Consider the following 16,120-nt stretch of genomic DNA (forward strand, 5'->3'; position numbering starts at 1 on the left):
CGGACTCCTGGGGGGTGGACCCCCTGTGATGGAGTGGTCACAGCAACCTTTGATGCGCAAATGAAGCCAACACCCACGTCCCCAACATCACATTCCAGCATCATCTGTGTGATTGACTTCAAACACAGTATTCACCTCACATGTTTTGACATTGTTTGATCATTTTCTGACATTGCAGAACGAGATTCTGACCAATTGTTGAATACTCTACAACTGCAAATTTCTAAACCTACAAGTCTCCAAGAAAGAGGAAAAATATCACGTTTAGGAAGTATTGCGTATTTTGCTCATTATTTCAACCATTAGTATCTTTTTACCTAATAGGGGTCACTTGACTGCGGATTATATCTAAGACAACATTGGTACCCATTGCTTCCCTGCTTTGCAGTCAGCATTCGGGGTTGGAATTGGGGGGTTTAGTCACCTAATGCCTCCTGACGACAGGTGTTGCAACATAACGGTTGGGTATAACCATCAGCACATTATTTACTGTGTTCGGGAGCCGACTCCTGTTAAGTTGGGATAAGGCAAGGAAAAGGAAAAAGATCAGGTGTAACTATAATACACATTCGGCTTAAGAGTTGTTGCAGTGACTTCAGCCTCCTGGCGATGAAGTTTTGCTTCTGCAAATGAAAATGCAATCCGTACACATCACATAAAAGACGGAAAACCTGAATACTGTGTGATTTACATGATTAAAAAATATTGATAAATAGGTTACGTTAATTTTAGAGGTTTACATTTTTTGACATGGGAAAAGAGGTGAGTGTACTTGTGCCCAACTTTTAGTAAATGAAACACTTTATTTTTACTGTATCTGCAGTAGCCCTTTGATTAAATACAAATCAAGTATTGGTAAAATTGAATGTCTAAAATAGACAGTTTTGATAATGTATCAGTTAAATATTTTAAAGGATTATCAAATCAACTCACCTGAGCGTTATGAATTCAATTGGCCACAAGTTTGTAATCCCAACCCAGCACTTTCAGAAAATACAAACTTAAGTTTTGTACCTGACTCTCCACACAATTCAGACCTTAAAAGTTTACTTTAACAAACCTTTATTTCTAAGAGTAAAAAGAATGAGGCAAAAAATAACTCCATGACAACAACATGTATAATGTGTGCAAAGTAAAGAAAAACAAGTGACCAGAGGGTGGGCAAAATAATTCCCTTCTCTATCAGAACCATCTTTGGAAGCATTAGGTATTTTCCGTCTGCGGGTACAAGTAGTCGTGGCATTTCAGGGGTTCCCAACACAGAAGGTGCATTAATGCATACCAAGAACTAGAAACAAAATGTTGAAAAATCAGCGGTCCGATTCAAAACAAACCGCCGACCCGTTTCGGAAAATTGTGCATCGTTTGGCACTTGATTGACAGTACAGTTTGTCATTGTTGTAAAAAGTAGTGTTTGCTAGGTGACGTAGCCCTTGCAGCCCCGAAGCTCCGCCTCTTCACAGCTCGTCTCCGGCGTGGCTACGCTTGAAGGCGTCGCCCGTAAGCTTCTCCTCCGCCTCTTTCATCGCTGACACCACTACAGGTAAAATGGTCAAAATATTAAATGGGGCAGTTCAGTTTCTTATTCCTTACCCTAGACTTGATTTGCCTGCTATCATTAAAATATGCAAACCTAATAATATCAGGGTGGTTTTGTTTAAAGCAGACAGTTTTTTTCACATGTGTGATTCGGGGCGGTTCAGTTACCTACTCCTCCCCCTTCTGTCATTGTTTGCATGCCATTACTAATACATAAACACGTAACCTATGTTTAAGTTTGGGTTGTTTTAAAAGAGACAAGGATTTTTTCCCCTCACCAACCAAAAGATCATATTTGTTGGCAATTTGATCCAGGAATGTGAGAATTTCAAAAAGGTTCACGTACTTTTCCATTCCATTGTAGCCTGTTTCAGATCATGGGATGGTCTAATTGTGGCCTGTGCAGTCCTTTGAGACATTTTGTGATTAAGTGTGATACAAAAAAGGTGACTTGACTAATAGACGCTGTTGAGAAGGAAAAGCTATGGTTTGTTCAGTCAGCCCTTTTTATCTTTGTTTTTCCCCCAATTGTCTCATAAAAATGATTCCGATTGTCACCTTGTGCCCCCCCCCCCTGTTCATCCAGCTACAATCAATATAAACTAATACCAGTCACGAACACTTGACTCCTTTGCTGCCATTGATGCCCATAGACATGCCAATGACGTTTAAAACTGTCAATGGCATTGGATGAGTTAAGAGGGGAGGGCTTGATTTAACTTTACTCCTTCAGTTTTGGCTACTATATTGATGGTTTATTTTGCTTCATATCGAAAGTGATTCATCCAGCATACCTGCCAACTTTTGAAAGTGAGAAAGCCTAGTCGCTAGGGGTCAGGTCAGGTCAGGGGGGGTGGTGTTGTTCATCTTAGAAATTCTCCATTTCACTTAACTGACTTCAGCACATATTTAAGCAATAAACAAACTAAATTTTTATTCGCTGAAGGGCAGTTTCGTTCTCCCACAAGTATATTTTTAGCGATCTTAGAATCAGGAAACATTCTCCTGAATAGCGGTCCCATGTGGTCAGCCATACCGATTGGAACACCATGTTCAATGATCGCTTCAGTAGATAACACTTCAGCATTTATGACGTCCAAAGAATCGGTTGGGGTGACAAAAAAAGTGAAGATTTTGCCGCTGGACTTACTGTCATTTGCATTTGATTTGTGTTTTTTCGTTTCCACTTGGTCTTTAACATCGCTAATACCTCCATGACCCACAGAAAAGTCTTGTCTACACCGTGTGCAGTTGGCGTAATTTTCACCTTTTCTCGATGTGATAATTACTCCAGGGAAAGCTTTGGAATATTCTTCACGAAAGCACTGTAATTTTCGTTTCGGTTTCACAATTTTCTGCACTTCTCCGGTAGACTCCATGACCTCTATTCCCGCTGCCAATTATGGTGCTACAATTGAGCTAAAAATAAACCTCGCGCAGTGATATATCAGCACTGCCAGACGACTTGCGGTGCTGATAAAGCTGTTGTTTGAAATGGTACTTTGTCTCCATCTTGCGGTGGAATGTTTTTACGATTTTATTTTTTTAAAAGGGAAAACCATAGTTTATGTGACCCAACCGTAACACCGTAGTGGGTTAAAGAAAACCGTACTCATTACGGCAAAACCGGAGTACTTGGCAGGTATGCTCCAGGTACGACAAGCCTTTGTTGTCATGGTTACTTGGGTCAGGCAAACAGTGTGATTTTGGACTGTTCACTTACTTAATCATCCGCCTTATGTCATTGTTTGCATGCTATCCTCATTAAAATGTGGACAACCATAATTGTTTAGGTGGTTTCAGTTCCATCAGATGCCGTTTTTTCCATCTGTGTGATTTTTTTACAAAGATCAGATCGCAATTGATTATTTTATGCAGGAATGTGAGAAATTTCCAAGCCACAAAATAGTAAATGTGACTTAAGTTACTTATTCCTCCCTCTTCCGTCGTTGTTTGCATGCTATCTTCATTAAAACATGGAACCTGTACATTTTATGATGGTTTTAGGAAAAAAAGAGTTTTTCCATTTGTATGATTTTGACATTGACAAGATCACATTTGCTGGTGATTCTATGTGAAAATTTCCAAAAGGTTCACATACGTTTTCATACCATAGTATGTTCTTCAGCACAAATAGTTAGAAACACAATTTCACTTTATCAGGATCACTTCATTTTACCTTGGTCTGCACTGCTGTAAAAATACTTGTAGTTGGGATTGCCATTTGTGTTGGTGATTTCTGGGTGGACTTGGCCACTGGGATCTGCAAATGTACAAAATTGTTATTTACAAAGCATTCCAAGAAAAAAAAAGAACAGCACTGATGGCATTGGCGTACCAAGGAAAAGGATGCGGGGGATATAACCTCCATCTGGACTGAAAGCCTCGTCTTTTGGTTCTTCCTCATCCTGATCAAATCACGAAAGCTTGAGAATGCTGGAAAACTTCAATGGCTTGGGTTTCGTACCTCTAAGTTGACCATCACAAAATTGTGGGCAAGTTCTGCAATATCCTTGGACTCAGCGAATTTGGGTTTAAGTGCTGCAAAAAGTAATAATAAAGATAAGTATTCCTATCAAGTATAGTATGCACTCCGAGTCTAAACTATTCAATATTTACCTTTGCAGGCTCCACACCACGTCTTGTGGATGATGACCATGAGGGGCAGACCACTATGAATAATGTAAATTTCAGTTGCATAGCGACAACGTGCAAGTATTTTGCAGTTTACAGTAGACCCCTGCCCACTGCCCGAGGCAAGCTCGAATGGGCTCCAGCACCCCAGCGACCCTACTGAGTATAAGCAGTGCAGATAATGGATGGACAGGCAGTAGACCCACAGTCACAGCATTGCAAGCTTACGACTTTCAGACATTACAATGTAGAATACAATTTTTGGGCCTTTATTTAGACCATTTGCCCAATCTTAAGACTTAACGATTTATTTTGCGTGCCGAAAAATGTACAAAGTTCAAACTTTGCGGTGTTCATAAGTATGACTTTGCGAGTGACTTCTCTAAGATGCCTGTCTCCTATTAGTCAAGGTCATATAAGATGCTGGTCTTCTATTGGTTATCATGAAAATGCCAATTGCTAATGGGTGATCCACCCACAACTCCTATGCTCTGTTCCCATTTGTTCATTCAGTTCAGAATTACATGTAACCCCCCTAAATTTGTTTAGCTATGGATCCCAATATTTGCAGTGGTATTTAAAGGGGAAAAAAATCTATGGCAAATAAATCACATGCATAATTACCCTAACCAATCGCTGATCTAGACCTCGCAAGTTAAAATCAATATTACTTATAAGTCACAGTCTCTTCCCCCCCATCTGCATCCACTCACTAACTCCACTGTACCATCTCAAATCACGTTATACCAACGATAGATTTAACACATTGATTACATACTAGTAGCACGATCTACACTTATGTAATTTTATTAGAGGTACCAGGTGTTCGGAAGGCAAAAGTACCTTTCGTACCAAAAGGTTTTTACTACATTTTCACCTTGTGAACCTCATTTCAGAACCGATTGAAGTTGTATCCCGGGCTCTACTACTCACCTGGCTGCCGCCTCATTTTTGCCATCTTCCAACGTCCTCCAGTGGATGTTCTCTCCAAAACCTGCAAAACATAACTTTGTTTAAATCTTCACCTATCAAAATCTCCAAAATGTTCTTCATAAACGGACTATTCTCTTGTTTTGATAATAAAATGACGTCAGCGCGAGAGAGTAGCTAGCAAAACAAGCAACGCAACTACAGCAACTTCAACACTCACCTTTGCCGCTCGACACCGCTGCAACGTTTTGATGGGATGATAAAGACAGTAAAGTGTAAAATGTTGTAAATAAAACTGTGTTTAATAAAGAACTCTTCATTTTTCTTTGCTATGTAGATGACTAAAACTGGCCTTGGAAATAAAATACTACGGTAACGGCGCGGGTGAAACCGGATGTGAACCCGGATGAAAAACCCTTCACACAGCGTAAACCGGACATTGTCGCTGTTCACGCGTGTAATACACAACAATTGTAAAACATTGACATACACTCAAACGATAGATATAAACTATAATCTTGCAAAAATACAATTTTCTTGTATAATTTTATTTCTGACAGGGTGAGATCACGTGACCTTTATCCCGACCGCGTGTTCCGGTGTGTTGCCGCGATACGTCAAGTTTCACAGCAAACGTGCTGTCACCATACCAGAAGTTAGTACAATAAATTCTGTACATCCTGGCACTCGATGAAAAGTAACACAAGGCGCATTTAAACGCAAACTGATTCCTAGTGAAGTCAAATGAAATAGTAAAATAATAATAATCTGGAATTCTGAGGAATTTTGCGAGGGTTAAAAACATCCCTGACATTTGTTTTGGAAATAACGGAAGTGTCATGCCACTTCCTTACCGTCAACGACAGTGTTGCTTTCCGCTAGCCTCACGAGTAACAGTAGCGACTGAGGCAGCAAGTCCTAAAATAATTCATATTTTTTTCAAAGGTAAACCCGTCGAAAATGTAAATTCGTATTCAAAGCTACTAGTTTAGTGAGTTAAAACTGATAAAAATGCATAGTTCTGAGGCGTGGTTGAAATGTATCGTAGTTATCCACGCGCTAGGCTATTATTAGCGCCAGTAGCATTCGTATAATGTGTACAACATGTTGCGCCTTCATTATATTGTCGTGATTTAAACTGGCACCAGAAATTAATTACAATATTTTTGTTAAAAATTGTCGTGTTTGACAAGTCTCTATATCTAACGAGTTGGTTCTTTTGCGTTAACGATATCGTGTCCATTTTGCCTTTTCGAGGTGAATTATTTATTCCTAAACTTGTTCTCTCACACAGAAAAGCACAATGAATCAAGAGAAGCTCGCCAAGCTACAGGCTCAAGTCCGGATAGGTGGAAAGGTACGCTTACTTCTATTGAGTATTGTAAAATGTAAATCAGCCAAAACCGGAATGGCCGCTCTAAGACTTTAAAGAGTAAATTTTGCTTGGAGGTAATTTGGAGGTTGTTTCAAATCATTTTCCATGGTATTTTGATTTTTTTTATGTGGCAGTGTATATTATTTCACTACTATAAGTCCCAGTAGCGTGTGCATCGGAAAAGGACACACAACAGCTCAAATTGTATTACTTAGCAAATGTTTAAAGCCTACACCCATATTTTCTTGCGTGAGCAGGAAGGAATGTAATTGGTAATCCCTGCAAGCGTCTAAAAAGTAATGAGCAATCTGGATAAACCCATAGCAGTTGGAAAGAACAGATAGCTGGAGCTGGTGCGAGTGTACCCAAAATAAAAGATTGCAAGAGTGGCTTAGTTGCAAGTCATGGCCTGCAGTTAAGTGGCAAACATGAGTGACTAGTGTAAGAAACGGTGGAAAAAAGCTGAAGATGCCTGAATCCCATCACATGCAGTGTGTGCGATAAGTGGCTGTGAAGTGCCGGGACAAGCTTAATAATCGTGGCCTGCAGCCAAGTGGCTAACATGAATTGCTAGTCAAGGAAACATTTGAAAACAAGTTGGAGATCAAGGGAGTTGACAAATGTTTGCCTTTATGACCAGTTGAGAAAGGCGAGTGACACTGTACGACTAAGTAGTAGCAGCTAACAGTAACTGTGAGGCATAACTTACAGATAAATGGCTAATGTGAGCGGCTAGAGAAGGAAACCGTGTGGAAAAGGTTAAGGGCATTTGCTTGCATGAGCATCTGTGGAAGGTGAATGGGACTGCATTATGAAACAAGATGCATTTACACAGGCAGCTAACAATAGCTGCTTGTAGCAAGCTATACCCTGCAGGCGCGTGGCTAATATAAGTTGCCAGAGAAAGAAACGATGGAGAAAAGGTTGTAGCACATCACATGCGATGTTCCGTTGTGTGCGATAGATAGATAGATAGATAGATAGATAGATACTTTATTCATCCCCGTAGGGAAATTCACACTTCCAGCAGTTCACCCCGTTTTTTATTAACAGATTAACATGATGCCGATATGTAGCAGTGAAGCGCTAATAGCACCACTGGGACAAGCTAGCTTTGCAAAATAATTCAGGCTTCTGTATTCGTAAATATGCCAACTCATTCAGGTTCTGTAATATAATGTAACATTTTTAAACATAATCACATGTTTGACATGGCCCATATATTTTTGCCCATTATTTGACCAGCTTGGGGGTTGGGCGCCCGCCCCGATACTGGTAGGTTGCTGGTTCGAGCCTCGACTGGCATCTTGGGGTTGGAATTTGGGGGTTTGGTCACCTAATGACTCCCAATGAGATGGTGCAACACATCAGTTGGGTTTAGCGAGGGGGCTGGGAATCCTTTCCTCTTTATCAATCTCCCAGAAAGAGTCAAAAATGTGAATGTGTTCTTGACTCTAGCCACCTCCCACTAGGGGGATATGGCTCCAGAATATAAAATATAATACAATAAATAATAATAATTTGAATCAACTGTGTTTTCCTGAAATAAATAAAATATTTTTACGCCACTAGGGTCACCAAATAATACATAGTGGGGCCCGATATGTTACACCGAGGTGGAAGTTCACCAGCCGTGGTTGTGAACCTCCTGACATCAGCGTTCTCTTTATGGCTCCAATTCCAGGCCTCCAGCTGTTGCTGTTGGCCTCATTTCAAGCCCCTTGACTGTTTGCTTTACACCCCGGCGATTTCAACACAATCGGACAGGACGTAAATTGTGATTGGAGATTTTTTATTTGACTCTGATTAACCCATGTCATTTTAACAGGGCTCATACCAATACCAATTAGTGGACCTCGAAAGCCAATATTTTAAGCTGCGATTTTTTTTGCAGTAAAAAAATTCTGGCATTGAAAAAACACAGAAGCCAACACTTAAAGCCCAAGTGTGTGTTAGAAAGCGACCCCTAGTAAAGTATAGTCAAAATAATCCATTAATTTACAAAAAAAACTCTTTTCATTAATAATCAAAACCATGGGCTATCTCATTAATATGATTTTAGGTTTGATGGTTTTTTTTCTTCTTTTTTTTTGATGATGATATTTCTCAAGTTAACTCTTTGAAGAAGCTGACATGTTTGCTGGCCAATTTGATACTACGGCAGCTCAAATGAGGATTTTTTTTGATTGTTGTTGTTAGCCGTACCCACATCTAGCCAACTAGCTTTCACAGCTGATGACGCAATTGAACGTCCTTGAGTTCTGTGAATCAGGGATCTTCCACTTTTTCCCCACCCGTTCCTTTCTCGGGCTACTCATACCAGCCACTCGGCTGTAGGCAATGGCTCCCGCCCTTTTAGCCATTAATGTTATTATTAGCTGCTTGACAAATTCTGGATTGCTCTTGCAATGCTTTAGTGGCATGTTTTTTTGCTTACTCTGACCAAGTCCAGCTATTCACTGGTTTCAGCTGCTGCGAGTTTATCTAGTTAGCTTGTTTTTGTTGTTGTCGCTCACTAGTTTAAGGTCCTGTTGTTGGTTGAAATTCATCCTTCCTCTAAAATCTGAAATGCTAAATGAATCGATAATTCATCTTTTTAGAAATTTCTAAATCGTGACAGCTCCGGTCCGATTTTATGAGTTGAATTTGAATTCCTCAAAGTTGCATCTCATTATCAAACAATATTACCCATTTAAAATTGTTTTTTAACTTATAATAGAGGTCAACTGATTACCGGGCTGACCGATTATCGGCACCAATAATTGGAAGTTCGACAGGTATCTGCAGTTTCAGTTATTTGACGGGCCGACTTAATATATTCAAAACTGGGATATTTATTCTCAGAAGCAGCCAAGCCCCTCTCTCCTTCTCTCCTATTTAGGTTGTTATGTACGTTTTGTATGAGTTGCTGTTAATCCTAATTTAATTTGCTGCGCTGTTAGGTTTTGGTTTAAGTGAAAGATAAGTCATGTTTAGTTGCGTTGAAATTCTTATTTATTTACTCTAAAAAGTTTCAAGGAGCTATTTAAGTGTTATTCAAATTAATTACTAATATATATATTTTTTTGCATTATTGAAAATTTCTGACGCCAGTTAAGCTTTTACACGTCATGAATAGCAACTAAAAATATCTGTTATCAGCCTTCTAGTACTAATCATTTGTATTGGTATTGGTTCTGAAAAACCCGTATCGGTCAAAAGCTCGGTCAAAGCTCTTGCATACGAAATTATTATTTTTTTCTAATTCCCATGAGCGAAGGCTGATAAAATTTCCATAAGTTTTTTATTTTCTAAAAATTTTGTATTTATCAACTAATAGGTTTATTTTAGTAAATGTTTATCTTGTTGGCTTTGTTGTTAAAAATCATGATTGTCCAGACTCATTGACCAAATGAGAAATTAATACACATCTGTGAGGTCAAAATAATATTTTCTAAACTGCAAATGTTTTCAAAATACAAGGGAACTGTGGATGTATTTCACAATGAAGTTGCAAGATTTAGCTTAATTGATGTTGCAATATCATTGACTGCTTGTGTGATTGAGATATTAAAGATCTAAACCAAGGATAGAAGGTACCCATCAGAATTTGCCAAATTTTATAAACTCCTCATTAGCTTCAAACTTTCTTTTTGTATTTACATATGATCACATATCCCCTCACAAATTAATAGATTACAGACGCTGCCCTACTTACGAACGAGATGGGTTCCAGACGATCGTTCATAAGTTGAATTTGTTCGTAAGTTGCTTCAGTGCTATATTTTGTATGTTTAAGGTTTATATAAGTATGTTTAAGGCTTGTATAAGTAACCTGTATTGTTTTGTACTAAAAAATAAACATTTCATGAAATGATAGGCTATATAAAGATAAATAAAGTTACGTTTAACTTACTTTTGGAAGATGAGCTTCAAGAGTTAGGCGACTTCCTCCTCCGTGGTAATGAGTGCCAGAAAAAAAGCAATCCAACCATTTTCTCAACAGCATCAAGCTTTCTTATTCCACTTTCCTTTCAAATGAAATGAGGCGCCTCATCTTTTCACTTTACACCCACTATATTGAATAGGTGCACGAGATATTAAACAATAAAAATGTCAAAGTTCTTAGTGCGCTGGAGATACAGTATAGAATGTTTGTTTACACACAAACTAGGGAGAGGAAGCGGATTTCTTCTTTGGGGTGGATACTGAGTGACTTCTCACAGCGCCCCACTCCAGTACTGGCGGAAAGAAGCACTACAGTATTGACCTGCACTCGGAAAAAGGTGCACACAATACATAGCCGTACTTACAGCAATGTTAGGATATTCTTCGAAATCCCGAAAAAAATGTTCGTATGTACCGTTTTTTGTAAGTCGAATGGTCGTAAGTGGGGGAGTGTCTGTACATGATTTTTTTCTTTTTGGGCCCATGTCAGACGGAGCATTTTCTGGATTAATTAAAACGTGTGTAGATCACTTGGATTTGATTGGTGGACAAATGGTAAAGATTGTTCTAAAAAAATGATCTCAGGGAACGGCACGCAGGAAGAAAAAGGTGGTCCACAAAACTGCAACAGCTGACGACAAAAAGCTCCAAGGTTCCCTGAAGAAGCTCTCCGTTAATGACATCGCCGGCATAGAAGAGGTAAAAAGAAAAAAAAGGCTCTTTTTATCCAGACAGTTTCTGGAAATCTTTTCGATTTTGACGTCGTCTTGCAGGTGAACATGATCAAAGACGACGGCACGGTGATCCACTTCAACAACCCCAAAGTCCAGGCGTCACTTTCGGCCAACACTTTCGCCATCACCGGCCACGCTGAGATCAAGCAGCTGACCGAGATGCTGCCTGGCATCCTCAGCCAGCTTGGCGCTGACAGCCTCAGCAGTCTGCGCAAGCTGGCCGAGCAGTTCCCGCGACAAAGTAAGTCATGAAATACTGTCAAATCGTATTAAATCGCTCACTGCCATCGCCTGCTGAAATCGTCATTGGTTAGAGACTCATCGAAGGTTCGAAACGTCATTGGCAAAGAGATTATGACAAGTTGAAATATACATTTTTTCAAAGTTGCGAAATTTTTAGAAAATTTTCATCTCCAGCGCTTCCAAGTAGAAGTAAATCAGGACATTTTGCGCGTTGGAACATTTTATCTGAGTTAAAAAGATAAAAAAATAAAATTTCTTTTATAACTTTGTCTGATTAATATTTTAGTCGCTTTTAAGTAATAAATTCCATCTAGATTAACATTTTTAATGCTATTCTGAAAATACTTATCGCCATTTTTTGAATTACATTTTTGGCTTTAATGGAATATTAGCAATTTTAAAAGTGCGAAAACATATTTCAAAATACCAGTCTTTTTAGACTATGAAGCACACTCAAAACCCCAAAATTGCCAGAAATTAGAAAATGCGCCGTCCAGTGTGCCTTACACAGTCATTAAAATCAGAATGAATAACAATACAATAAAATGGTTCTACACACAGGTTTCATACAGGTGCTAGAAATCTTTGAAAATGCTTGAACTTTAATGTTGTTTTTTCAGGGTTTCAAAGTGCTTTAATTTTGGGTGAAGTGCTTGTAAGTGCTTGAAATGGTTGACATTTTTCACAAGTCTGGTTTTAAAATGACACAGACCACTGCTTAGAGGTAAGATCGGGCCAAAAAAAAGCACCCGAGCCCGACGCAGGCCCGAGGGGTATTAAACCCGACCCGGACCGAGCCCGACTAATTAACTGGATTTGCTGGCCCGGCCCGAGGGGGCCCGAAATTACATATTTTATTTATAAGGAGGGGTGATTTATGATAACAAATTAAACTCTGCCTTTTGTTACAACATCTAGGCCTAAGTTAAATAAAACTGTATAAACATTTACATCTTTTATATTTCTGTGTCTGCACTGCAGATGTTACATTAAGCGACAATCTGTCATTGACGTTTTTTTTTTTTTTGAGGTAGCGAAAACATTTAAGGGCGTCCGTCATTTTGACGACTTGATCATTGGGCCATAATCTACAGCAGCAGTAGTAGTACGTCCTTAAGATTTTAGCGCAGCACTTTCATTCAGGGGGTGTTGACGTGTTGTGCCCTTTTCCGACTCCTATGCAAATCCCCCCCCCCCCCCCCCCCCCCCGATCGTATTCTATATAAAACGCTTATTAAAACAATAAAGCGAGCTAATTATAATAATTGGGAGATCCTAGTCTATATAACGCGTTTATTTAAACAATAAAGCGCGATCGTATTCTACAAATTGCGTTTTTTAACGCGGATGAAAATGTCACCAACGTCAATGTACGCTTCCGACAAAAGCGATCGTATTCTATATAATACGCTTTAAAACAAAATAAAGCGAGCTAATTATAATAATTGGGAGATTCTAGTCTATATAACGCGTTTATTTAAACAATAAAGCGCGATCGTATTTTACAAAATGCGTTTGTTAACGCGGATGGAAAAGTCACCAACGTCACTGTACGCTATGATTTCCGCAATCACAACTAATTGTACACAAATTATATTTATTTGATTTACTATATTCCTTGGTCTAGTATCCATACATAGTTTAAGTATATATTTTTAATGAACATATATTTATAATTATTAATTAATTTAAAAAAAAAAAAAAAAAAAAAAAGCAGGACCGAACCCGACCCGACCCGACCGTATGACTGACATTTCAGGCCCGACCCGGCCCGAAATTGCCTCGGGTTCGGGCTCGGGCTCGGGCCATAAATCTTAGGTCTACCACTGCTCTATGGTGGCTTAGCTTTGCCATTGCGTTTCTTCCCTCAAGATTAACGGCAGCTACATCAGTTTGTATGGCATTGTCCCATAAAGCGTAAACAGGCTATTATAAATTGGTTATTAATGCAAGGATTACGATCAGTTATCAAAATGTATTTTGCCACGCGACTTATTGCAAACTCCCGTGCCTCGCGCAGATTCTAAAGAGGTAGTTAGAAGTCAAGACTAAGTTGTGCTAGTTTTACAAGAAAATAGAAATCTATTGTAATGAGCAGGACCGGCCCAAGCCTTCTCGGGGCCAAGAGCATAATTCGATTTAGGGCACCTATTACTTAATGATTTGCATTCATACTAGAATTCATTCTATGTTCTACTCCAGGGGTGGGCAACTACAGTATTTGGAGTCGGGGGCCGCATGGGACATGTTATACTTCTTTTTAAATCGATTAATTTAATCAAATTGGTTCTGAAACGACCACAATTGGAGCAAAATAGTATTTTAGGTCCCTGTTTTAAGCACTTGACTTGTTATTTAGTTTTGAAGTGTTACTGCAGGTTTTTTTTAGTTTTTTTTATTTATTTATTTATTATTATTATTATTATTATTATTATTTAAGTATTTCTGAAGTCAGATTTTTATTGAAGTTCTATAGTTTTTTTGTAGTGTTACTGTAGTTTTATTTTTGTACTATTATTGTAGTATGGGGTGGTGTATTTCTGAAGTCAAGTCATGTTTGTTTGTATAGCCCTTAATCACAAAGAGTCTCAAAGGGCTGCACAGACCACAGATTATTACTAACCACAGACTATTATTACACCATTGCCTGATCTAAAACCTACATGAAGGCAAGGAAAAACTCAAAAACCTCAACATGAGGAAATAGATTTTATGTAGCATTTCCATAGTATTTTTTTAGTATTTTAGTACTTTTGTATTTCGAAATTAGATTTTTGTTGTTGTATATCTTGTAGTATTTTCATAGTATTTTTGTATTACAGTAGTTTTATGATCATAGTATTGTGTAGCATTACTAGTATTATTATTTAGGACTTTTGTACTATCTCTGTTGTATTTTTTAGTGTTTTCATGCAAATATGTTTGTTGTATATCTGTAGTTTTTTATAGTACAGTGTTACTGTAGTTTTATTGTTGTTGTATTTTTGTGATATTTCCATTGGATAATTTCTGTAATATCACTATTGGTGTAATTTCCAGTACTTCTGTTGTAAACCTCCTTTAGTAGTATTTCGTAGTAGTAATGTAGTGGATTTTTATATTATAGTATCACGTATTGGTATTTTTTTTAGTATTTCAGTAAAAGTATAATTGTATTTCCGAAACAGTATTTTAGTTGTATTTTTGTTATTTTTGTAGTATTTACTTAGTATTTTTGTCATATTTCTTTATTTTGTAATATTGCAGTAGTTTTCTTTTTGTAGGTTTTTTTTTTGGGTAAATAATTCGGTAGTTGTATTTTGTGATCTAGTACTATTGTAGTAGTATTTTGGTAGTAAGTCTATTCATTTTTTTTTTTAATTTTCAGAATACAAGCAAAATAATATGAGATCCCCTTTTTTGAGCACTATATTTTGTATTCAGTTTTGTATTTATTGTGTCGTACTTTTGTTGTATTTCTGTTAAAAATATTGTTGGCATATTTCACAAGTCTGCTTAAAACTTATGCCGACACCGCTCAATAGTGGATTTACTTTGCCATTGCATTTAGTCTTCCCTTGTGATCAACTTCAGCTGTCTTTAGTTTGTTGCGCATTTGGATTCTATGTTAACCAAGTTACATGTTTATTTTTCCATATTTTGCTTAAAATATACCCGTTCCTACAAAGATATTTTAAATAGCTGATGTTATATTTTACTAGTTAATTTGTTGTTGTGCTCTGTACAGCCCTTTGAGACTTTTTGTGATAAAGGGCTAGACAAATAAATATGACTTGACTAGTAGTATTTGAGTGGACACACAAAGGGTACAATGTTGACACCAAAAAGGTTACCCACTCTTGGGAGCCCTCTAGTGGTTTCGAGACCCTAAACTGCCGCTTAGCTCGCTTATGCCTTTGGTAATGAGGAACATAAACTTAGAATATTTCGATCAAGCAGTGTGGGCTGGTTAAATACAAGTGCGAGGCATCAAGTGACTATCAGGTATTTTTCCTGTCTGGTCGATAACTGTCACGTTATTTATTGGTGGTTATCAGTTTGATAATTATAGGTCTGATAACTATCATGCAGCCTGCCAATGCCTAATTAAATACTTTTGACCGCTGATCTAAAAAGAGAAGCTTCTATTTATCTGAGGAAATCCACTTGTTGATGCGACTTCCTTTGTGATTTTGCCAGCAATGGACATGAAAGCCGTGAAAGAGGTTATCGCCGAGGAAGACGACGACACCGTTCCAGGTAAGCTCCGCTCCGTCCCACAGGATTCGTCTTTGAAATAGCTTCTAAAGACCACCTCTTTTTTTTCTTTCTTTTTTTTGTCTGGCAGATCTCGTGGAGAACTTTGATGAAGCCTCAAAGAACGAAGCCAACTGATCCTCTCTCGCTACCAACCGTTTTCTCTTTCTTTTTTTTTTAAATCTGTTGCACGCACGCTCAGAGGCTTCCCTCGTCCAGGGAAATGGTTGTGGAAAGTGCCGCGCATCCCCGTCATTCAAAAAAAAAAAAAAAAAGCAAGAAGTGGATCTTTACATATCACCTTTTGATTGTGGACACCCAGTCGTCACCCAAAGGACTCAAACGGCTTTAAATCGGCTCTTTGTACGTTGCTCATATTTAAGAGATGCTTTATGAAATAATGACAATAAAAGAAAATCCATTTTATGTATAGTTGTTGGGAATTATTTAATCTTTTATTTGTAGCTTTTCATTCCCTTGGCAGACAGTTAAATCGGTTGCC

The 16,120-nt window shown here is 38.2% G+C and overlaps 2 protein-coding genes across 2 annotated transcripts; one reads left to right on the plus strand and one right to left on the minus strand.

Annotated features, from left to right (window-relative positions):
• Nucleotides 1-1,045: 1,045 nt before the first annotated feature.
• Nucleotides 1,046-5,670, minus strand: txndc12 (thioredoxin domain containing 12 (endoplasmic reticulum)). Its single transcript, XM_088346078.1, has 7 exons — nucleotides 5,324-5,670; nucleotides 5,107-5,167; nucleotides 4,159-4,211; nucleotides 4,007-4,080; nucleotides 3,878-3,947; nucleotides 3,719-3,802; nucleotides 1,046-1,537 (listed from the first exon to the last, which is right to left on the minus strand). Exons 1-7 carry the CDS (start codon nucleotides 5,421-5,423, stop codon nucleotides 1,458-1,460), a joined length of 522 nt encoding a protein of 173 aa, XP_088202204.1. The 5' UTR covers nucleotides 5,424-5,670; the 3' UTR covers nucleotides 1,046-1,457.
• Nucleotides 5,671-5,894: 224 nt separating this feature from the next.
• On the plus strand, nucleotides 5,895-16,044 carry LOC148376311 (transcription factor BTF3 homolog 4-like). The gene is made up of 6 exons (XM_088346088.1): nucleotides 5,895-6,048; nucleotides 6,398-6,460; nucleotides 10,991-11,104; nucleotides 11,179-11,380; nucleotides 15,562-15,621; nucleotides 15,710-16,044. Exons 2-6 carry the CDS (start codon nucleotides 6,407-6,409, stop codon nucleotides 15,754-15,756), a joined length of 477 nt encoding a protein of 158 aa, XP_088202214.1. The 5' UTR covers nucleotides 5,895-6,048; nucleotides 6,398-6,406; the 3' UTR covers nucleotides 15,757-16,044.
• Nucleotides 16,045-16,120: the final 76 nt, after the last annotated feature.

Source organism: Urocampus carinirostris, chromosome 1, assembly GCF_059441175.1.
Source record: "Urocampus carinirostris isolate Australia breed hairy pipefish chromosome 1, RoL_Ucar_1.0, whole genome shotgun sequence".
Taxonomy (NCBI): domain Eukaryota; kingdom Metazoa; phylum Chordata; class Actinopteri; order Syngnathiformes; family Syngnathidae; genus Urocampus; species Urocampus carinirostris.